This window comes from Tenrec ecaudatus, chromosome 2 (assembly GCF_050624435.1).
Source record: "Tenrec ecaudatus isolate mTenEca1 chromosome 2, mTenEca1.hap1, whole genome shotgun sequence".
Lineage (NCBI taxonomy): Eukaryota > Metazoa > Chordata > Mammalia > Afrosoricida > Tenrecidae > Tenrec > Tenrec ecaudatus.
The window spans coordinates 280372510-280398007 of record NC_134531.1 but is presented as its reverse complement, the minus strand read 5'-3'; the positions used below and the strand labels follow the sequence as shown (position 1 = coordinate 280398007).

General features: G+C 40.8%; 1 protein-coding gene across 2 annotated transcripts in view; it reads left to right on the top strand.

Moving 5' to 3' along the window:
• Positions 1-3315: 3315 nt before the first annotated feature.
• C2H21orf91 (chromosome 2 C21orf91 homolog) overlaps positions 3316-25498 on the top strand; it is a 35065-nt gene continuing 12882 nt past the window's right edge. For both annotated transcript variants that reach the window (XM_075542470.1, XM_075542469.1), the window contains exons 1-2: positions 3316-3420; positions 4247-4380. In XM_075542470.1, the coding sequence (XP_075398585.1) occupies positions 4254-4380 (127 nt within the window). In that variant the 5' untranslated portion in view covers positions 3316-3420; positions 4247-4253. The remainder of the gene's footprint in view (positions 3421-4246; positions 4381-25498) is intronic.

The window sequence follows — 25498 nt, the reverse complement described above, 5'->3', positions numbered from 1 at the left end:
AGGTGTTCCAAGAGATGTGGCCATCTGCTTCTATGAAGATTTCTAGTCTCAAAAACCCTGCGGGGGCAGACCTAGCCCTAATCTGTTCCATAGAGTCTCAGTGAGTCTGAATTAACTGGTGGCAGTGATTTTTTTGTTGTTTTGGCTTAGTTTGGTTTACATCTACGAAGTCCCTTGTACATATTCATAGGATGCTGTGGACATTTTTGGTGGGGGTGGGTGGGAGGTGGGGCTCTTATTCTGCCTACCACGTTTGACTTGTGATATCTGTAATATCCGGCATCCAATCAAAACTAAGAGGGAGGAAAATATGGTCCAAAACTCTGAGGACAACATTAGTTATTAACAAGCATATAAAGAATGACAGAAAAAGAAATAGCAGAGGTGATAGAATTAACAGGAAAAGATTTTAAAATAGAAGTCCTGGTGGTGCTGTGGACTAGGCTGCTAAGCAAAAAGTCAATGGTTCAAATCCATCAACTGAAACACAAGATAAAGATGAGGCTGTCTGCTTCTAAAAACATTTACAGTCTTGGAAATCCTATATAGGGTTACTATGTGTTTGACCTGATGCAGTGGCAGTGGATTTTGGTTATTGTAAATATACCTAATAACTTAAATTAAAATATGAACACATTGAGGAAAGAAAGAAAAAATATCAAACAGAACTAGATGTACCTTCTATTATTCAAAACCACAATAACTGAAATAGAATTTTTACTTAATGGATTTAGGAGTAAATTAAATACTGCAGAAAAAATAACTCAGTATGGTGGTTAATATTGTATGTCAATTTGGGTGGGCCATGATTATCAGTGGTTTGGCAGTCAAACATAATTTGACAGTTATGTACTATGTAGTTATCTTTCCTGTTTCATGATCAGATGTGACATAATCTCCACAATGAGCTCTTTTGTAATGTAATCAGTTACACGATGAGATCTGCTATAAACAGCAAATTAAATGAAAGGAAGGCCTTGGGGAGTGCAGGCTGCCTCAGCCATTTCAAGTAGGTTAGCAACCAATCCGAGTGCAATTTAAATTTCAGAATATGAAGGAAGAGTGCAGGAAAAATTGAAAAAGACAAGAATTTTTCTACCTATACTGAATATATTAACCTTATAGCCAAGAAGTTCAACAAACTCAAACACAAGATGAACACCAAGAGCAATCAAATTGGAAAAAAAGGATAAAATCTTAAAAGCAGCCAGAGAAAAAACATATATGAAAATATTGCATACAAGGAGAGAAATTAAAATATATGCTACTGATTTCTCATCACCAAGGTAAAGCCAAAGAACAGCATCTTCAAAGAGCAGAGATAAAAACAAAACCTGTCATCCTATAATTCTGGGTCCAGGGAATATATCCATCATAAATGAAAATGAAATATGATACTTTTTTTCAAAACACAGAATGCAAAAAACTGTGTTGCCAGTAACATTGCTTTTGAAGAAGTTTTAAAAGAAGTTCTTCAAGTGAAGAAAAGTGATAGCTGATGAAAACCAAGATGGACGTGAAGAACACGAGAAACTCCAATACTAGAAATGGTAACTGTGCTAGTAACTCCAAGTCATTTATTCTCTTTTCAATCCCATCTTCCCCTCCCACCTCCCTTTTACCCCCCACCACAGTCCCTTTCTCCTATTCTTTTAGACGTATATATAAAATATTGGGTAAAGCAGAAAAGTGCAAAAAATAAGTAAATAAATAATAGGTAAAAGAGGAGACAAAATGAAATACTAATAAAAAGAAACTCGTGAAAATAAATAAAGGAAACAATGGACACATAGGCCAGAATGCTCCTTAAAAGCGAGAATGGGGAGGTTTTCCCTTAAGTGCTTTGGACATGTTATCAGGAGGGCATCGTGGTGTGTGGACCCACGAAATGGATTGACACTGTGGCTGCAACAAGGAGCTCAAACAAAACTCGTCAGGATGTACAGCACCAGGCAGTGTTGTTCCTTGTGCTGTACATAAGAGCACTCTGAGTCACAGCTGATTCTACCAGCAAAAAAAGAAAAATTCGAACAAATTACGTTTAGAGCAGGACTTTGGACGCTAGATTCTGGAATTCTAAAAAGATGGGGTTGGTTTCTGTACTACACAAAAGCACTAGATCACTTCCCTTAGGTGTTTTCTGGTTTCTATCGAATGCAAATTTAATGCAGAAACCCTCAAGGTCTGTGGAACTCATTCTTACCATCTGTTCTTGAAAACTTGAATGTACACTGAGGGCTCTGGTGGGAGAGTGAATTTCGGATTGGAAACCCCTTCTCTGCCCTGCAGAGAAAGATGAAGCTTTCTACCCCTGAACCCGTAAAGATTTACACTCCAGCAAACCAACGGGGGCGGGCCTACCCTGCCCGGTAGGGTCCCCGTGAGTGGACGTCTCCTGGAAGGCAGTGCACATGGACTTGCACTGTAACCTCTTTTGTACACTGGCCACTAACGATGCTAAGGGAAATATTGTGATGTCAGTCGCACCTAGATTGCAAAATAATAAACCAGTTCCTGGTTCCTCCTCTCCGCGGTGTTGTGAGAATTACAGTAGAAAACAGAAGTGAAAGCAATGCTTGAAATGTACCCTAAGGAAACACAATGGTTTAAAAGGGGCACGTGAAAATCTACTATTCGTAGTTTAAGGAAGGGGTGGGATCTAACGATAAAGGGGTGGGGGGGATCTCCAAGTCGATCCCCAACGGCGTGGGCGGGACCTACCACGTCCAGAAGGACCGTGACCTATTTCCAATGGTAATCCGTCAAAGAGGAGTTGCTGTTTTTAAAACTTATTCGTAAATCAAGAAATCTAAAATCCGAACTCCTCCTTTAGTGAGTATCTTAACTGAAACCTATCTGGACGACAGTGATGTCAAGTTTGTAGCCGCCTCGCGTTCTCAAACAGAGTCCAACCCACGGACTGATTTCCCTTCTCCCCGCCCTGCCAACCCGTTCCCGCCCCGCCCCCTAGGCTCCTGCCCCGCCCCGTAGACTCCAGCCACGCCCCTAGACGCCAGCCACGCCCCCTAGACGCCAGCCTCCGGGCAGTAGTTTCCACTACGCCGACGGGGGAGGTGATTCCGGACCGGTCCATCTACGCACCTCGGGAAGGGGTGCGTGCAGAGCCCGTGCCAAACAAACGGGACGAGACGTGCGCCACGAAATGCGGACTCACAAGGAAGCCGAATTCCGACCCTTCCTGTACGTGCGAGAGAAGCGATTCGGCCGCGCAGCCAGCGAGTTAGCGTGCAGCTTCCTCTTCAGACGTGCCCTCCCCCCCCCCCATCACCTCGCCCGTGGCGCGGGCGGGAGGGAGCGGAGCCAGGCTCGCGGCGCCGCCCCCGCAGCGGCCGGAAACAATAGTGGAGGAACTCCATCCGCCGGGAGCGTCGCGCTGGCTGAGGGACGCGGAGCCGGACGGTAAGAACCCTGCCCCTCTGCGGACCCCTCCCCAGCTTGGCCGCCAGTGCTTTCGCTCTCGCGGTGGTCGCGCCCAGAACCGCGTGGTCCTTCGCGCTCCCTAGCTCAGAGCTCCCGGACGAAGAGAGACGGACAGGCGGACGAGGGGCCGGGGGCTCCCTGGGCGGTGGGCGCGTACCCCCAACGCCGGGGAGGGGACGGAGACCCTCCTCTGGGAGCGCCGGGGCCCGGCCGACCAGCTGCGGCTCGCGCTCCTTTTCGGGGAAAGGCAGCCGTGGCCCCGGGACGCGGCGCCCCGCCGGCCGAGCTCGGGACCCCGGTTCTCCGGGCCCAGCCGACCGGTGCCGGGCCGTCGGGCCGCCGCGGAGGACGCGGCCGGGACGCTCGCTGTCCACGTGCGTTTCCCTGCCGCGGGTAGGCAACCTGCCAACCCCGAGTTGGCGTCACGTGTCCACAGTGAAGTTCGGCAGCGTCCCGAGGAGGGGGCTGCTGCATCGACGGCGCGGAGCGTGTGGACAGGCCGGCAGCAGAAAAGGCATCGCCGCTGATGTCTTTCTGTGCCGGAGTATTGTAGGTCGTGGGTGGGGCGTACTCCAAGTTCGGGTGCTAGCCGAGTACAGGATAAGACAAAGCAGCTCCTTGGGCTTAATGGCTCCTATAGCCAAGCCGTAAGTTTTGCTAGCGCCTCTTTCCACGAATTGCTACCGTGGCCGTGGTCTGCTGCCGGACTTGCCCCATTGCACACCATCCTCTTTTCCTAGAAGTTCCTAATGGGGTAGTAACACGTTCTCACCGTTGCTTCACAACTGCTTCTGTTTCTTCATAGGGCCACTATGAACGAAGAGGAGCAGTTTGTAAACATTGACTTGAACGATGACAATATTTGCAGTGTTTGTAAACTGGGAACAGACAAAGAAACGCTCTCCTTCTGCCACATATGTTTTGAACTAAATATTGAGGGTAAGGAGGATACCTTATAGCTTAATGTTATGTCTTGTGCTTTGTATTTGTACTCTTTTATACTGAACTGATTATGGTGTAAGGTAAACTAGAAATCCAAAAATGTTTGAATTGGTGCCAAGTATGAAATGTGAAGATCTTTTGATAAGGGGTTCTTGAAATGAGACTTATTTTATAGTAACTGCTGAAAATGAATTTTAAGAGAATCTTGTTTTTTAAAACAAACCTTACTAACCCTATTTTTTTTCTGATAAAAATGAGGCAGATTACTGATTGATAATTGTGTTTTCTGGCTTAAGAGCTTGTTAGATTGTCAGATTTTAACAGACTATATATTTTAAATATTTTTAAATTAGCTTTTTACATTGGTGTGCAAATGTAGTTTTATTCTTGTAGGTCTACCATATGTATTTATATATACAAAACCGGCCAAGTATACATTTCTAATCTCAAAATTGAGATCCTGAACCCTTCCCAACCCCCAGTCCTACCTGGAAAGTATTTTGAAAATTCCATAACATTTCTTTTCAGTGATCACATGCACCTTTAATGTTGTTTTGAAACTAAAACGCTTTTTTTCCCTTAGTGATGTCTGAGATTATATGCAAAAACATTCACTTAATGTTAAGAAAAGGTCTCTTATTAAAGGTATACATTTGTGTTGATGTTATGTGTCTATAGTTTGTTTCTAATAAATGTATATGACATACTTTTTAAATCTTTATGGTGTGTTAAATTTCGGTTTGTTTTTAAAATATGAGTCACTGCCACCCACCTCCCCAAAAGAAAAAACTTAATATTCCCTCAATAAAAGATTTGCATGCCATTTTAATTTTTAATTGTAGTGTATCAGTAATGAGATGTAGTAAGTCCTTAAATTTTAGACAATTTCAAAACCATTTTTCATTTGCTTCGGTTTAATTATATATTTGAGAGTTTTATTTTTTACTATTTAATAAAAGATGAAGTGTACATATAATTTTTTTAAGTTCCTTAGTATTTCCTGCTTAAGACTTATTGTTATGTTTATAATTATTAGTCTAAAGCAAAAGTCAAAATTAAAAGTTTAGTACTAAAAATCTATAGGGACATGTGTATGGTCAGTGACATGAAATTCACTCTGCATTTAATATATTGACTGAAAATTTGGCTCGTTTACTCTGGAATAATTGTAGTTACTGAACAATGATATGACAACAGAAACGTGTGGATTTCCTATGAGTTGCATATAACTTTAATAGCTACAGTAATTATGACTAATTTGAAAGGGGTGGTTTTTAAAAATGGATTTATTTTGTATTATTTAAATTTCCAGAGTTTGAATCATATTAGAGTAAAAGATTAAAATGTTTGCCTTTAGAAAAGTATTTGACCCTACATATTCTAATGCAGACTGTAGCGTTTTAGTTTTAGATGAATAACCAGAACAAATACAAAGACAATACAATACCATTATGCCTAACCCTTCTAATGTTACATTTTAGGAAACAGCCAGATAGTTGGATTACTCAAGGCTGCCCTAGTTGTGAAAACAAGCTGTCGATAAGGCCAAAAGGAAAAAACCGCATTGCCATTGAGTTGATTCAGACTCATACCAGTCCTATAAAACAGTAGAACTGCCCCTGTAGATTCCCCAGACTGTAGCTCCTTAGGGAAGTAGAAAGCCCTCCTCTTCCTCGCATTACATGCCAGGCATAGGTACTTACCGTGGACTCTTTGTCCCAGGCCCTGTACTAAGCTCCTTACATTAATTATTTGACTCAAAATAACTGGAATAGCTATTATCCTACTTGTGAACATGGAGAAACAGAAAGGCACTTTGAAGTCTAACACAATATGTGGGGGGGGAAATTGACAGTGCGGGGCTGTACTGCATGGCAGTGTGATTCTAATGTATGTGGTCTTAGTTTCACTGATCTACCCTTTATATTAATTGATAGGACTAATATTACAAACCTGTGGTTCCTGAGTCTTCACTGCCTACGTTTGCTATTATGTCTGTCAAATTCTCCTGATCAGTGCTGCTACTGGCTAAATCATTACTGGGGTTCAAGCTATAAAAGAATTTCTCCTCCTAAATCTAAAGCTTCACGTTTACTTTCTTAGCCTTTTAATGAATTCTCAATCATGTAGAAAATTCACAAACATATTTGGATGTCATCTTTATATAATTTCAGCTTTTCAAACACATAAATACATATAGTTGACATAATTCCTGCATTAGTGAAATAATGCTTGTCTTCAATTTTAAAAACAAAAAAATTATCTTTGAATTTGTACTTTTTTTGAGTTTTACATATGCACTCACAAAATGCCAAATTAACCATTGCCATACAAAATTTCTCAGCAAAAACATTTTAAAAGGCTGAGAATGTATGTAGCAATACATACACCAGACCAGTTCAACACTTTCTACATGTACAATTCAGTGACACTGATTATATACTTCAAGTTGTGCAATCATTTTCATCCTTTTTCTGATTTGTTCCTTCCCAGTAGCATAAAGTCACTGTCCCCTAAGGTTCTATCTAATCCTTGGGATTGCTAGGGCCAATTTGATGCCTTACAGCTAGATCCTAGAAGAGAACAATTTTCAAGACAGGCAATCATATCTAGTTAAGCTAAACGGCTGTCGCGTGAGGATTCTCTCAGGGTAGGAGTTTCGGTAGTTCATGCCCCCTCCATAGCTACAGAAAGTATCGATTCTGTGAGAAGTTGAAATTCTTTTGTGCATATCCCCTTTTGATGAGGATTTTTCTAAAGAATCTGTGATCAAAATGTTCAAGAATGGTAGCTGTCCTCTGGTCTCCTGGCCAAGGGAGATAGTTGTTTATGGTGGCAAGAATTTCATTTTCTCCTCCTCTTGATTCTCCTCCCTATTGCTTCAGGCAGATAGAGATGCTTGGACGCCTTTAAGACCCCAGACAGTACTCAGCGAAATTAAAGAACAGGAACACAGACTCATTCATTAGGCTAGTTATCTATGGTGGGCTATGAAACTATGACCCTAAACCTGCAAATTAAAAATAACAAATCCCATGGGAGGCGCAGTGGTACATAAGTAGCCTCAGCCGCTCCTCTGTCTTAATTGCCTTTTAAATGTCAATTTAAATAAATGTTAACTCTTTTTCAACAGTTCTAAAATAAGACCTCGTTATTTGAACAATAGTAGGGAATGAGGAGAATGGGAGTCAAAAAGGGGCTTAACCTATTATAAGTTCAATACATTATACAATATGACAGTAATTTAAACAAATTGACCATATGTGGTCAACATGTGAGTTGCTTAACCATACTATATGAGGAAACAGGTCCTAGAATCTTATATTGTTCTAATTATAATGGCCCCTCTTTAGTGGCTTCCATCTTTTCTACTCTGAACTCTGAACTTGCTAATTATACAACCTAGGTGGCATAGTGATTGCATATTGGGCTGCTAACTGCAAGGTCACCAGTTCAAAACCACTGGTTGCTTTTTGGGAGAAATGTGGGCCTTTCTACTCTAGTGAAGAGTTAGTCTTAGAAACTTACAGGGGCAGGTCTACCCAGCAGGGCTAATGTGAAGTGGAATCGGCTCAGTGGAAATGTGTTTGGTTTGGTTTGGAGGGTCAGATTAAGGGTAAGTATTCTGCAAATACTAGGAAATGTATCATGTTTTAATTAGGTCTGCCTATATATAACAGGAAATCTAAATGTGATACTAAGTGGACTATGTATATTTTGTGTAAAAAATTAAGCAGTTAATTTCTTTGGGACCTTCATAATCAGAAGTACCCCTGCTGCTTTTGTTCTTAGTGCATTGTTTCCATCTTCAAGGTCACCTCATGAACCATTGCAATTGTTGGAACTCCCACCGTCTCTTCCTCATCCCCAGACACCTGACAAAAAGTAAAGCATATCAGCAATTTCTTGCCCACTTAAGAAGGCACTTTCCCGAAAATCCCACCTAACAATTCTGTGGACCTCTTACTGCCCTTGCATTCAAAAGAAGCTGCTCCAAATAAAATCCATGTTGGATAAAGAAAAGGAGAGTGGATATTGAATAGACAAATAGCATGTCTACTACAGGAGCCTTTCTGGTCAGTGAAGGTTGAAAGACATCCAATTTCCCAGTGCTTTGTTGCACTAATGATTAAGTGATTAAGGGCCTTAGACTTGGTTTTGAATCTTGACCCTACAACTAGTTCAGTTTTATAGGCAAAATACTTAACTTTTATAAGATCAAGCTAATACGTGAATTACATGTCAGTAAAATCATATTTTTAAAAAGTCATTTGGAAGATATTTTTAAAATCATTTTATTGGTGGCTCATACAACTCATCACAATCCACACATAGGTCCATTGTGTCAAGCACTTTTATATATTTGTTTCCCTCATCCTCAAAACATTCGCTTTCTACTTGAGGCCTTGGTATCAGCTCCTCATTTTTCTCCTCCCCTCTCCCCCATGAACCATTGATAATTTATAAATTATTATTACCTTGTCATATATTACACCATCCAACATCACCCTTCACCCACTTCTCCGCTGTCCATCCCCCAGGGAGGACGTTATATGTAGATCCTTGTAATCTGTTACCCCTTTCTCCTCACCTTCCCTCCGCCACTCTCATCACTGGTCCTGAGTGGTTCATCTGTCCTGGATTCCCTGTGTTTCCAGTTCCTAGCTGTACTAATGCACATCCTACGGTACAGCCGGATTTGTAAGATAGAATTAGGATCATGATAGTGGGAGGGAGAAAGCATTCAAGAACTAGAGGAAAATTGTATGTTTCATCATTGCTACACTGCACCCTGACTGGCTCGTCTCCTCCCTGCAACCCTTCTGCAAGGGGATGTCCAATTTCCCCACAGACGGGCCCTGGGTTCCCACTCCGGCCCTGGGTTCCCACTCCGCAAGCCCCCTCATTCACAATGCTACAAATTTTCTCTTTTGGTCTTTGATCCCTGATCCCTTTGATGCATTGTGATCTCATAGGGTGGTGAGATGTGGGTTTTGTTGTTTCTTCCATGTGGGTTTTGTTGTTTCTCAGTTAGATGGCCACTTGTTTATCTTCCAGGTCTTAAAGGCCTGAAGCTAAACAGGCAGCCATCTATCTGAAAAACAAAACCTACATGGAAGAAGCACACCAGCCTGTCCGGACACTCAATTACTGAAGACAATGCAGGTGCTAGTTTTCAGGTATTACCAGTAAGAGTAATTTTGTTCTTTTATTTCTTAATCTGAACTTACTGTGGCAAAGTCTAAATCAAAAGGCTAAACTCCAACTTGATCCAAGAATGCGTAACAGTATACGCAGTGAAACTCAGCATTAATTGCTATGGATGTTTAGAATGATGCTGCAAAGATGGAAGTGTAGTGATTGGGAACATAGGTTCGTTCCTAAGTCAGTGCCCTTTCGATAATAAAAAGTTGGGGGTTGAGGTAAGGTCGAGGAGGAGCACGCAGTGCAGAGCTAGAGTACTCAGATTTGGACCCCGATTATTTTGACTCTGGACAAGTTATTAAAATTTATTCTGTCAATTTGGCTTGGGATATATGCTTATCTAAATCCTAAATGGGAAATAAATAGTGTATTCTTGATGTCCCCAGCCAACCAGTACCAGGTGGATTATGACTTAACAGTGACCCTATCTGAGGTTTTCAGGGAGTGAAAATTTTACAGGAGCAGATGGCCATCTTTCTTGGAGTGTCTGGTGGGTTTGAACCATAAACCTTATGATTAGAAACCCATGATGAATACCAAGAGAATCCAAACCCACACAATTCTGATTGATAGCAACCAAAAAGGCGAAGTACAGCTGCCTCTGGGTTTCTGAGACAGTAAATCTCTACTGGAGTAGAAAGCCTCATCTTTCTTCCTTGGAGCAGTTGATAGGTTCCAACTGCTGGTCTTTGAGTTAACACAACCTAGTGCTTAATTCATGATGAACAGGAAGATTGACAACTTTTACTAACTGATTTTTTTCTAATGGTATTTGAACATTTTCCTTAGCATTCACAATAGAGCTCTCCCATGAGTGCTATTTATGTGACAAAACATTTATGTAGCAAAACAAAATTTTTGAGGTCTGGTTGCCTCTTAGTAAATGACAGAGAAAGGGATTTTAATTTTATCTAGGTCTTTTGAATGCCAGAGACCTTGACAATTAACTCTTGTAACAACTGAATAACCAGAATATTTCTCTAACCTCTCCCAAATTTTAGACTGTTAGAATTGTAGGCCACTCCCTCTGTTTTGGAATGTTGATGTTTCCCTAATTCTCTATTGTCATTTTCTACTCTCTCCATGTTGGCACTCTGTCTTAGACCCGCAAGACGCATTCTTCCTCGGTGATGGTGTCAATTGTAGTCAATTTTCATGACCTTTTATTTACTGGTAACATATCTTTTTTTTTTTCTCTATCCCTCAATTTGTAAACTTAACATTCAAAACTAGTTTTTAAGCCTCTTTACTTTTGTGGTCAGAAACCTCAAACTATTAGACATTTAAAACTTTATGACTGCATCCATATAAATGTTGGCGTTAGAAGTGAAATACTGATATGGTAAAACACGTAAATGCTTGGATAAGGTATGCACAATATAATTCACAGAAAGAGCCATTTGTCCTGAATTCTTAAAAGAGTTGTTTCCTCCTAGTAGCTTGTGCTGACCTACTTAGCATTTGGTAGTTTGTTACTGTCGTAATTTGTGTATTTTTTTACCGGGCTCCCATCTTTCCCCTCCCCATTTATAAATCCAAAAGGTCTCAGCTTTATATTATACTAGTGTTACAGCCAGTGGAATCTGGGTGACACAAAGAGCTACGAGTCAACTACTAGCAGAAAGACTGGTGGCTGCACTGCACTGAGGGTCTTTGCAAGACAGGCCAGGTGATCTCCTTCGAAAAGTTCATAGCCTTGAAAACTGCACTGAACTCTGGCAAACGCAGTTGCCGTGCATGGGAATCCATCAGTGGCAACTAACAGCAACAGCACAACCGGCATTACAGAAGGATCAGAAAAGACTACCGATAAAATATTTATTGATGAATGAATTAGATTTTAGAACAGACATTAGAGAACTGATTTTCTATAATATTTTTCCTCTTAATCTTCCCTTAGTGAAACCTTCCTACTTTTGTCCTGGAGTGTATTAAAAGTTTCTTGAATGTCAGTGATAAAAGAGCTTCATCTCATATTTAATGTAAATACATAATCTTTATCCTGTTTTAGTTGGGTTGATTCCAACTCATAGCTGTCCCAGAGGACAGAATAGAAACTCCCAGAGAGTAGACTGTGACTCGCTATGAAAACAGACTGCTCTATAATACTCGGAGTAGGTTGTGGGTTTGAACTTGATACCCTTTCTGTGTGTAGTGGAGTATTTCATTACTGTGTCACTAGGGTTCCACTAAGCACACTACTCTAAATATGGGTACTGCATCCCAATTAACTCATTTCTGCATACCACATGGTGTGTGTTCATAAAGATGATTCTATAACATTTGCTGTTTGTAATATCAGCTATTAAAATATGTTCTATCTATACAATGGAAAACAAGCTGAATATTGAGCCTTATATGCCTAACTAGTTAGCACATCACAATTGAAAATCAAAAAATTTGTTAGAATATAGAAAATAACTTTTAGGCAAGGTTGGAGAAGAATTCCATAAATAGGAATACTCAAGCAAAGAACAAAGGTTTATATACATAGGAATTTTGCCCTATGATAGGAAAGAGTCTGGTGTCACACAGGTTAAGAGCCAAAAGTTGGGGTTGGAACCAAGCAGGCAGTTTTGTGGGAGAAAGACCCGACAGTGTACTCCCATGGAGGTGAAAACGCTCAGTCACACAGGTGCTGGTGGTAGAAAATCAACTAGACTGGACCCAACAACAACCCATAATTAGAGTTTCAAAACTCATTGATGGAATATCTAAAAATACCTTCTCAAGGATTCATAGAGAAGTGGGGGTGATATAATCTCCACATAAGTTATAATCTAGATAATATGATACCAAAATAATATGGAATTTAGAACTCATGTCAGATTTTAATGGTACAGGTGGGAGGAGCTAGGAAAATGGAAACACAAGGCAACCGTGTTGTCATTTGCTGCCCAGAAGTAACAGGGAAGTTGAGCGGAAGACTAGCATTTGTTAGTAGACCCATGCGAACCCTAAGCTGACCCTACCTGAGAGATGGAGCAGGCCTGTGAGTGGAGGCCAGCAGTGTAAACCCAGAGAAGGCAGCATCAACCTTAGATTTGAGGATTATCATCTAAGCTCAAGATCCTAAAAGATGAGTTTGTGAAAATTTTCTGAGAGAAGCTAGTGGTTTATAAAGTGAGTTTTAGAAAAATTACAAGCTTTAACTTCAATAGGAAAATACTTTTTATATGTTTAAGCATTTCTGTGTCCCTCTGTGACCACTAAGTCACACGAAAAAGTTTCCAACCTTTAATACTGGGTGTTGTATAAAGAAAATCTAGCTTTTTAAGCACTTTGGAGATAGGAAGGTGTATTTACTTTATGTTGCATTTAATCTCCACATTTTATAGGACATGAAAATTCAATATGTATTTTAAATTATGTAATGCCTAAAAATGTTTGAGTTATAAAAGTGATGGCATCTTGGCAACATTGCACAATTAGAAAACTGTCAACCATCGGTCTAATTAGAATGAGTTTAAATGATAGCAATCCAAGTGGGCACACAGTCCTATTAGGTGTTTCATAAGGGGATGAACCATGGTGGCACACATAGTGACTTACGTGTGAGGATGCTAACCACAAAGTCAGCAGTTAAAAGGAAGCAAAAAGAGGCTTTCTAGTCTGGTAAAGATTTACAGTCTAGAAAACGCTGCTCCTTCCTACAGGGCAGCCTGCCATGGGCTAGAAACTTGTAGCAGGGAATAAGACAAGCATAAATCTCTGCCATTGCTGAGTTTATATGAGAGGAGGGAAAAGACAAGTTATTTAGTGTATTGGAAAGTCCTGGTGGCACAGTGGTTAAGCACTCTGCTGCCAACCACAAAAGATCAAGCAGATCTGATCTACCCACTGCTCCACCACAAAGATGTGGCTTTCTGCTTCTGGAAAGAGTCCAGCCTTGGGAACTGAGTGAGTCAGGGTCACTATAAGTTGGTATTGGCTCCAGGGCGATGCGTGTGGAATTTGAAAAATTTTAATATTGGAACGTAATTTGCCTTTATGATATATAAAGAATGAATGTTAGGTATGCTCAGTGTTATTTCAGCATCTTATTTTTTTTTCACTTTATTCCAAATGTTTTAAATTTCTACTTAAGATAATCTATTTTTTCTTCTAAAATGATCTTTTTAATTGCAAAAGCAAGTACTTCCTACTGTGCACAACCAAAATACATGAAGCAAAAAAAGATTAAGGTTCTCATAATCTCATTTTCCAATACAATATTTAATATCTAATATATATATATTAATATCACATGCAAGTAAAATTTTGTTGAAGCTTTATCATTGGTGATGTCAGATGGATCTTGGCAAAGAATACCAGAAAGGTGTTTACTTTTGTTTATTGTCTATGCCAAGGCATTTGACTGAATTATAACAAACTATGGATGACCTTGAGAAGAACAGGAATTCCAGAACACTGCGCTCATGCAGAACTTGTACATGGATCAAGAGGCAGTTAAGTGAACAAAACAAGGGGGTGCTGCATGGTGTAAAGTTCGGAAAGGTGTGCTACAGGGTTGTATCGTGTCACCATAAGTACTCAATCTGTATGCTGAGCAGATAGAGAACCGTGACTGAGAAGAACACTGTGGCACCAGGATTGGAGGGAGCTTTGGGCAATTCTGCTGCACAAAATCCCTCTAGAGTGTTGAAAAGCCAGCCAGCAGGGTTACAGTGTGCTCGACCCAAGCCATAGTGTTTTCAATTTCCTCATCTGCATGTGAATGTTGGACATTGGATAAGGAAGATCAAAGATGTGTTTGAATTATGGTGCTGGCAGAAAATAGTGAAATTGCCACAGACTGCCAAATCAGCAAACAAATCTGTCTTGGGAGAAGTATAGTCAGAGAGCTCTTTAGCGGCCAGGATGGCAAGATTCCATCTTTCACACTGTGGACATGTCAGGAGAAAGCAGGACCTGGAGAAGGGCATCATGCTTAGTAAAGTGGAGGGGCAATGAAAAAGAGGCGGGCCCTCGAGAAGATGGGTTGACCCTGACTAACTACGATGGGCTCCAGTAGGAACACTTGTGAGGGTGGCGCAGGACCAGGCATTGTTTTGTTCTCTTGGGTGGTTATGTATAGGAAATGTCTGTAGAACCTACAACAGCAGTATGCTTCCTAATGCGTGGCTGCAGTGGTGCGCATGGTATGCATCGTTCGCACAAATGAAATCAGGCCACCTCAATGTTTACTGCTAGTAACCCTGTGGGATAAGAATAGAACTGCCCTACAGAGGCTCCAAGGCTGTAAGTCTGTATGGAACCAGCTCTCCTGCAGAGCATCTGGAGGGTTCAGACTTCATCATCCTGTAAGCAGCCATTCGCTTAACTACTGTGCTGCCAGGGCTCCTTGCCAGCTTATCATCAACTTATAATAGGCAATTTTCCCGGGAAAATTGACACCAAATGCTTTTCAGTAATCAAGAATTGTTTACATGTGTTTATAATACCGTGTACATTATAGTCATGTTTTTATTACTCCACAATGTATTTTTAAGTTACAAATAAACTAATTAAAAAAAAGAAATCAGGCTATATATTACTTAGTTGTTTTGCTTTACAACCTATCTCTAATTAACGTATTAGGACCACCTTTATACATCGCTCTTTTCCAGAGTTGCATCTTACATAATCAATGATCTGCCATTATTAAAACATTCTTGGGGTCTCTTGTGGTGAAAATGGTTAAGGCTCTGATTGATAGCCACAAGACACAAGCTTGAGTTCATGTAAAGGCGCTTTGGGCAACAGATAGGGAAATCTATGTGCAAAATATTGTCCTTTGAAAACTCTTATGACGTACAAGTCTGTGACGTGTAGGGTTACTTTGAGTCATAACTAGAAGGCAACTGATTTACTGGTTAAACATTCTCATGTACATTTTGGGGGGAGCACTCTGATTAAGCCCTAAATTCCCAGAGATAGGCTTCAAGTCAAAGGCCATGTCCCAAGGTTTATTGTCTTCATTACTATGAGTTGATACCAACAAGCTATTGGTTCATTGTGTAAAATATTAGAATTTAAAATTCTTTTTTAATCTAAATTGGCTCCTACAATTATAATCGTCACCATATTTAAGGCTGTTAAACCTAATTTGAAATGGAACTTAAGCTTCTAGGCTTTGGACATTTATATACAGAGGAACCAGTCCCTGGTGAGAGACATCATTCTTGCTCAAGTAGAAGATCAGTCAAAACAAGAGAGGCCCCAGTGAAATGGAGTGAAATCCTGGCAAAAGGACTGGGCCGTGTTTCCTCCAGTACGTCAGTTCCCACTCCTGGCGACCCCAGGCACTGCCCCTGTGGGTTTCTGGCACTAACTTTTTAAAGGCAGTAGAAAACCTCATCTTTGTTCCAAGGTGCAGCTGGTGGTTTCAGACTGCTGACCTTCCAATTAGCCACCCAGGATCACTAATGGTCAGAACTGAACCAGACGTACTTCACACCACAACCCAGGTATACGGCAATATATATATTGCTATCCTTATTATATCTTCCCACCCCAGTGAGTAAGAAAGCATGCAGAAGAAGCGATGCCTTCCTTCATCTCGCATCCTTTGACCATGTCATCAGAGGAACCAGCCCCTGGAAAAGAACAGAATGCTTATAAAGTTAGAGGGTCGGCAGAAAGAACCGCAGTGAGAAGAATTGACACACCAGCCTCAACAGTGGACGCAAACCTAACAACTGTGAGGATAGTGCAGGACAGGGTGGGGAGTACAAATAGTATCAGTAAAAGGGCTAGAGACGTGACTGAAGCTTAGATTAACCAAAACATGTTCATAGAGCAATACAGTTAGTGTTCACATGATCTGAATGTAATGCTTGTTTCTGTTTTAGCATTTCTTGCGATTTAAATCAATTGCTTTTTTTTCCTTTTTAAATAGTTGCTGGATTATAGGGGAATTTTTCATTCACCTTGATTTTTAACCATTGACTACATATATTAATAATTATTATTAACCAAGTGGTTATCATTGAATCGATTCAAACGCATGGAAGCGCCTTGTGTTTCACTGGGTTTTCACGGCCAAGAAGCTTCTCTTATAAGGAGATTGTCGCTCAAATCTCAGGTGTAATGATTCAAATGAGTGTAAAGAAGTTGGAATGTAAGCTTAATGGTATATGATATGGATAGCTGCAAGACAGCCTTGGATTCTGTGTTTGTTAGTTGTAAGAGAACAAGTTTACCCAATCAGAACCTTCGGCAGACTTTTAGTTCAGGAGATGAAGGACAGAGAGTTGATATAGCTATTGCCTTTCCTGCCTTTGAACCTGTGAATTTACTTTGTCATAATGATTTGCCTCATTCATCTAGTTATTAGGAATGTGCTGCCAACAACTCAGTGTTCAAAAATAAATTGGTTAGTGTAAATGCCAGTATGTTTCATTAGATCTATATAGAGGGCTAATGGGGCACATTGAGTTAACTTGGATTATTGCATGCTACTTTTTATAATATACTGGCATTAATTGGTTGTGCACTTAAAAATTGTAGTCTAAATTTTGTATACTTTAATGTGCCAGAAAAATTAATGTAGCTTTTATATTCTTTGCTGCTCTGAGCTTAGTAGCTCATCTTATATGGGCAGTAAACTTTCAAAAGAAATAGTGATCGTCTCTCTTCATGTTCTCTTTCTAAGTAACCTGCTTAATTACTTAGGTAAGTTAAATCAGGTGAAAACTGTTAGTGACTCACATTTCAAATGCTCAATAGCCCTATGTGACTAAGGGCAGCCATATTGGATAGTGGAGATAGAGTACATGCCCGTCAGCATAGAAAGGTCTTTTGGATAGTGCTGATAGAAAAATAGATAGTTAAATTAGGAAGTATATTGAGTGTGGATTTTTTGTACCTTTTTTAGCAATAAACAGTTGTTATGTAGGTGTATTTCCCCAATTTTCCAACTGTTCTAATGAAAAAAGATTGAGAGAAGTATCTTTTTGACAAGTTACTATTTGCAATTTATTATACATCCTGTCAATAGAACCAAGATCCAATTCTACTTTGGTTTTCTTGGTTATTTAAGATTAAAGTTTATCTTGTAGAGCTGTGTGAACTCTTAATTCATAGAAATTTGCACTAGAGTTTAAATTCATCTCTTGAGTGAAGCAGCTTTGATGAACAACTTAATCTTTCTCTTAGCACACACACAATTTTAATCTTTCTCTCAGCACACACACAACTCTAATCTTTCTCTCAACACACACACAACTCTAATGGCATCACCATCTATAAGCCTGTCTGTTTGGATGAGATTCTTTAGGGCATCGTGAGTGATTCTCAAAATGTGGAAAAGCAAATTGCTGAACCATCTGTGTGCTTAGTGTAGTTCCCAAGAAGCCCATATGTTCTCATAAGATATGAAGCAAATGCCTATTACTTTTAAACAGTATGGTGGATGCTTGAACATGGCAGACTAAAAGAGGTTTTAGTCATTTAAATGGTTCCATATTAGCTAACGATGAGGAAAGAGCTGTTTAGGACAACTGATAACATTTTTTTAGAGGCACCTTTGGTCTGATCTTCCATGTTTATTCTTTGACAAGATAGACTGAGCATCCTTGCATTAAGTAGCTGTAGTAGGCAATAGATGCTTCTTGAATTCTGGCTTGCCTGCTTCTTGTTAATAATATGGCAGCAAAGCCCACGCTAGGACAAGCAGTATAAACACTGCAGGGTTCCTAACCTATCCTAGATACAGTGTTCTGATTGAACAGGTGACATGGCTGATAGCCTGCTAGTTTACAGGTATATTTTTGAAGAGCTTACTATTTTAAAAGGGTAGCTTTTTCTCAGTACTAACTAGTTGCTACCAGGTGTTTTTAAGAAATTGAAACTATATGTGACTCATTTAAATTGTGTCTACAATGTGGACCTATCCTTCAGGCTGTATGTCACCTCTACTTAAAACAGGGATTTTCTCTACTCCTTTTATTAAAATTAGAAATCCCCAAAACAGGTAGCACTTAATCTCAGTCCTTTCAGTCTTACTGCACAGCAGGGTTTACCCATCCTCATATTTTATATGTAACACTTAGTTATATTTTTCATTTTATTGAGGACTCTTACAATTTTTATTACAATCCATCCATCAGTTGTATCAGGCATATTTGTACCTATGTTGCCATTATCCTTTTCTAGACAGTTACTTTCTATTGAATCCCTGGTATCAGCTCCTCTTTTTTCCCTCTCTCATCCCCCCCCTGGTGGCCCCTTGATTGACAGATTATAAATTATTATTATCTTCAAATCTCACACCAACCACTGTCTTCCTTCCCCCATGGTTTCCATTGTTCTTTCCCCTGGAGGGGGGTGGGGGGGTGGTTGTATGTTGATCATTATTATCGATTCCCCCTTCTTTCCCTCCTCCCGCCCCCTTTCTCTCTACCCATCTGGTATCACTATTCCCATTCCTGCTCTTGGGTTGCGTGTGTCGTGAGCTCTTATAGATACACCTGTGTACATGCTAGTCCAAAATGAAAGACATCACTGGGGTCATGATAGTGGGGGGTGAAGAAGCCTGAAGGACCAGGAATATTGTGTTTCATTGGTGCTTTACTGTGCCCTCCCTGACTCACCCCTTACCTGTGACCCAGCTTTGGGATATGTTCCATTGTCTACAGGTGGGCTTTGAGTCTCTGCTCCGACCCCATCATTCTCAACCCTATGACTTTTGTTTCTTTCTTTGTTAAGGGTTTTCTGATGCCTGTTACCTGGTCTTGATGACACCTCGTGATCGCACAGGCTGGTGTGCTTCTTCCATGTGGGCTTGTTGTTTCTCTGCTGGATGACCACTTGTTTCACTTCAAGCCATTAAGACCCCACACATTATATCTTTTAATAGTCAGGCACTATCCGCCTTCTTCACCAAATTTACCTATGCGCCCAGTTTGTCTTCAGCAATTGTGCCTGGAGAGTGAGCATCTCAGATCGCCAGTTTGTTAGAACAACATGTTCTTGTATTGAGGAAGGGTATGAACAGAGGGCCGAAGTCTGTCCACTACCTCCGTGGATTGCCATATAAATGTATGTACATAGACCAATACCTCTATCTTTATGAATAATTCTATTTACATTTGTGCACACCTATGCTTATACCTCTATCCATAGCCTCCTAGATCATTCCTCTGTTTCCTTTACCTTCCTTCTCCCTCACCATCATGCTTGCCCTACTTCTGCCTCATAGTACTTCCTCTCAGCTAGATTACTGTTGCCCCAGCACCCCAGGATCTCTACATCCTCCTTGTTTTTATTCCCTAGTTGTTCCCCTGTCTATGGTGTTGTTTGCCCACTGCACCTTTTGCCCGCCCCCTTCCCCCGTCTCACCCACCTTCCATTGGTTCAGTTGCTTTCTCCTCGAGCTTGCTTGTCTTATGTAAGTAGGCATACCAACCATGGCATAGACCATACAAATAGAAAACTAATGTTTGAGAAAAAAGGGAATCCAGGGTGGATGATACCTTCAGGACCATGGGGTGTGAGGGGCGATACTGGGAAGGTAGAGGGTGAATGGGTTGGAAAGGGAGATGGACAACAGAAAGGGGGTTGAAGGGAGACACCGGATAGGGCAAGATATGACAAAATAACAATCTGGATTATCAAGGGCTCATGAGGGAGAGGGGAGCGGGGAGGGAGGGAAAAAATGAGGACTTGATGCAAAGGGCATAAGTGGAGAGCAAATACTTTGAAAATGATTAGGGCAAAGAATGTACAGATGTGCTTTATACAATTGATGTATGTATATTATGGATTGTGATAAGAGATGTATAAGTCCCTAATAAAATGGTGTTTTTTTTAAAAGGAAAGAAAAAAAAAGAAACATGGATAATTCCAGGTCTATCCACTGACCTTTATGATTATCTCCCCACTGGTCCTTGGGGAATTCCGGAGCTGCCCTTCCTAGCCTGAAGTCTATTTTGGGGGGCTCTTCAGGGGCTTTGTGGCTTGGCTTTGCTCACATTGCTGGTATTTTAGGTTCCCTTCTTGGTTTGCCCCACTACGGGAGGATAAGACCACACTTCCTCCCTGCTGTCTGTCCCCAGTATTGTCTAAGGCCACAGTATGCTCCAGTAAGGGGACATCATGTCCTGAGCTGTTGTTGGCCCTACAGTCCTCGCTGTGCCTTAGCAGCTCCATCCATGCAGGAACATTGCCCTCCGGGTTTGATTTGCTGATATGGGGTCTAGACCCACCTTCCCTTTCTCTTTCACCTTGGTTTGCTTCCATGTGGGCATGATATGCCAGCCCCTCGCCCCAACATAACACTTGTTTAAAGGAGCACAATGCACTTAGGAAAATGAGCAGCCCATAAGCCTGCGGGTGCTTATTCTCCCTTAACCAAGATAGAATGATAGAAGGAAATATACTTTAGCTCTTGGAAAATTTTTAGGCTGGGCAAAATTTGAAGCTCAAGGGAAAAAAAGGCATTGAAGCAGGAATTCATGATTTGTTGCACAAATGTTTGTAATAGTTGAAGGCAGTGTTCTTAAAAAAATTTTTAATGGCATATTATCAAACTGGAACTTAATCATAACTAAATCTTGTTATCCAAAACATTAAGAAGATCATGCAAACCTACATTAGGAAAACTTATATAACAAGGGTAAGTCCTGCTTTAAACTTAGAGTAAAAGTGTTTGCTCTGTTACTGCTTTCTAACATACTGATTTGTAGTGCTTGCAGATTATAGGTCAGCATGCAAAGATACTTACTCCTCACTTATCAACTACCTCTGTACCCGGCATTTTGCATTTATGATGATGGTAGAAAAATCTATTCTGGCAGTAGCAAACACCAAGCTGCAAGGACAAGAGTAACTGGCTGATAGTTACGTGTCAGCCTGTCCGGGCCATGGTTCTCTGTGTTTAGCTGTTATGGAAGAGGTAGTGGTCCTCCATTTTGTGACCTGATATCATTTTAATTTTTCAAATAATGCTGACTTTTGCCTGATGACCTAATATCTGGAATCTAACTAAGCCAACAGTGGGTGTACTTGTTGTGTGGGATCCTCACAGCACTTGTTGGACTGCTACACAAAAACGTCAGCACTGTCACAATCCCAACAACAGGAAAGTCCTGGTAATGCACACCCTGAAAGAGTACCTCTTGGGAACCCGATGAGGCAGTTCTGCTGCGGCATATCTAGGATTGCTACATGTCAGAGTCAAATCAGGGTACATGACAATAACTGGTGGATTCATAACTATTTAATGGAGTCTTGTAATCGAATTCAAAATAAAGTCTAAAATCAGTTGATAGGGAACACATATGGTAGTCAGATATTGTGGTTTTAGAATATATGACCTATGAAGCCACACAGCATCAGGGTAATCCGCTAACAGACGCTGGTGTTTGACAGGACCAGCTGTTAGGTGCTATAGCGCTGGTTCCAGACCTTACCAACTCTACAACAGAACGAAAAGCTGCCTGGTCCTGCGCCCACCTCCTAATTGCTATATTTGAGCCCATTTTATCAGCAACTTCGTTAATTGAGAGTCATCCTCTTTTACGCCGACCCTCTTCAAACTTGGTATCTGCAATAAACAGCCTTGGTTGGAGGTAGACGTACCTGGCCTCTGGCTTTCCCTTTGCCATGAGGCAGGGGTCAGACATGCATCCACAGTCCACCCTCCTGTACTTATTCTGACACAAACCAACCCTCCTCCTGCTCTACTCCTATGCTGAATTCAATCATTTGTTGCAGTGGTCACACACAACTCAGAGAAAATACTCAAAATCATGGGGGGTTATTAGGGAAATTAATAGGTTATTACCACAAGTCAGGATCAGCAAGCAGTAAGGATACAGTCCTTGGTCCACAGCCACCCCTCTCCTCAGCTAGCAACCAACCCCTCTAGGAAGCCAGCCCACCTATCGCTCTGTCTCAGTTCCAGAGTGTCGGCACTGCACCTTGAGTCTGCCACACCATCTCTGGTCCATCTGGCCTTGACCACCTCCACTACAGAGAGCTCGCTCAGACTGCTCTTACAAATGCCCAGGTGGCTCATATGTACTGAGGAGTGGCTTTGATAGAGATGGGGTGTTTCTTTTGACAGTAAAACCAAGGAAAATGAAGTATGGTGTCTTAATTCATACCCTCTATAAGAGAATTAATGATTCCTTCAAGGTAACAAAGGGTACACCTGGTTCACACCACCAAACCTTTCTATACTAAGGTGGCATCTAAAGAAAAAGTTGTGACTTTTTATACCCTCTAGCAACAACTTCAGTTAGGAATTGGTCAAAAATGCAATCAAGATGCATTGCCAATTACTGATGGTTGGAGTGCAAAAATTAGAAACAAAGAAGAAAGGACAGTAGTTGGAAAGTATGGACTTGGTAGTAGAAATGAATCCGGAATTTGCAATATAGGATTTTCAAATCCAAGAACTTGTTCATAGTAAATACCTTTTTTTTCAGCAACAAAAATGACTACTATATGCATGAACTTTTCCAGATTGAATTCCCAGAAGTCAAATTGACTAGATCTCTCAGAACAGCCAATGGAGAAGCTCAATATCAGCAGCTAAAACTGAGCCAAGATGAACTGCTGAACCAAACCATCAGTCGCTCATGTATAAGTTGAGGGAAAACTGAAGAAAATAAAAACATGCACAAGAGTCAAGGTGCGACCTTTAGGTCTATCTCACCTGAATTCTGAGAACATCTCAACAAATTTGGCACATTGAACACAAGGGCAGAAGACCAGATTAGCTGGGGGAGGACATCAGAAACATCTTTCATGAAGAAAGCAAAAAGTCATTGAAAAGACAGGAAAGAAAGAAAAGATCAAAGCGGATGGTGGAAAAGACCCTGAAACTTGCTCTTGACCGTAGAGTAGCTAAGGCACATGGAAGAAATGTTGAAGTCAGAATGCTGAAAAGAATATTTCAAAAGGCAGCTCCGAAAGGCAAACTGAGGGAGGAGCATGGACAATTAAGAAAAGGGGAGAGAAAACTGTTGACTATAACTTGATGGTTTTGTTTAGTGTAACATTTTTTAAATACCATGGTCTATACAGAAATATACAGACTACATAAATGCCTGAATTACCTCTGTCCATAAAGAAAAGAAATAAAAACTTTAAAAGAAGCAATCACAGTTGCGAGTTTAAAGGTCTTATTTTTGTTAGATGCTGTGGAATTGGTTCTGACTCAAAGCAGTGCTGTGTACAACAGAACAAAACACTGCCCAGTCCTGCTTCATGCTCACAGTGTTATTTGAGCCCATTGTTTCAGCCACTGAGTCGGTGTATCTTGTTTTAGGACCAGTACTCTAAAAATTATTTATTCTAGGATTTAGAAAAGTAATCACATTTTTGAGGTGGGTTTTGAAGGATTTTTCATAATAGCATGTTGTTACATTGACTGTCAAGGTTTTATTAGCCCAGAAATTTTTATGTGAACTAATTTGAAAACTTGTAATTCAGCTCCTAAAAACTATTAATTTACTTCAATTCAATTTAGACATACTCCTTTTCAAAAACTGCTGAGCAAACCAATTAGTGCTCATAACACTGGAAAATGCAATTAAAACTGAAAGCCAGTTGAGAAACTCACTGTATCTCTGGTAGTAGTTGGCTCTCCTGTGTTCATTTAAACTGATGAGGTAGAACAAGTAAAATGAGTATAGAAGACCACATGCATACTGCTACTACGTGGATTACTCACATTGTTTTCTAGACTAAAAAGAATCTGTTCCACATGTGCATATGACATTGCTTAGGCGTGTGTAAGTCTTTTCCAACCTAGTATGCCCCTAGTGCAATTAGCAGCAGTGGAGGTGGGCGTCGCTAACTTCCTCTGGCTTCCCTATTGCCACAGGCAGGAGTCAGCCAAGCCTCTAAGGCTCATCTCTCCTTACCCTCTCTGACACTGTTTCTCCCACACCACTCTACACTATGCTGGGGTTGGTACTTTCTTGTAGTGACCACACACAACTCAGACAACTCCAATTGAAGAGATTTCTCCAGAAAATTAGTGGGCTTCCACAAGTCACAGATGGGCAAACAGTAAGGCCAGTCTTGGTCTCCTCCTAGCAAAAAAGTCTCCCTCCAGTTCCCAGCCTGTCAGCCACATGTTCCTATGGCCTTTGTCTCCAAGGAAGCCAGCCTGCTTGTCATTCTCCCATGGTTTCATAGCCCCACTGAGTTTCTGTGCATGGGGGCTCAGTGGCCTTTGCCACTTGAATCAAAGATCTTGAATGCTTTTCCAGGGCCCTTCTGGTTTCCCTCCTCTGCTTCAAAGATAGCTCATCCATATAGCGGGGTGGGCGTGGGGGTGATGGTAACAAAACTGTGACCAGTCTCCTTTTTTGAGTGTTACACAAACTATTTGCATACTCACACCCAATCTTTTGGTGGGAGTTAGAGAAACTTGAGTCATTTTAAGAAATTTGACTCTACCACACTTGTCTACAACAGAGTGAAACATTGCCCAGGCCCACGGCCCTCTTCACAATTGTTGCCACATTTGAGCCCTTTGTTGCAGCCAGGGTCAGAACATCACCTTGAGTTTCTTCTTTTTGTGTTAATCCTGTTAGCAACCATGATACCCTTCAGAAACTGGGCCCTCCTAATATCATCTCTAAAGTACGTAGTTAATGAGTTACATTTCTTGAATTTTGTATCTTCTCAGTTACTGAGTAGATATTTTAAGGTATGAAAGCGTAAGTATATTTTCCAATTGAATGTTACAACCCAGTAATGTTTCAAATTTTAGTATAAATGACAGCTAAAGAAGTTTCTAAGGTACAAATCTGGATGAATGAGCTTGTCAGTGTACATAAAACCGTTTTCTTATAGAGTCAGTGTAGACATTCGTGATTTTGCTTGACACACTGAATGGCAACACTGTCCATCCACAAGATTGCAATCACTATCCATGCCACATATCAATTCTTCAAACTAATGACCA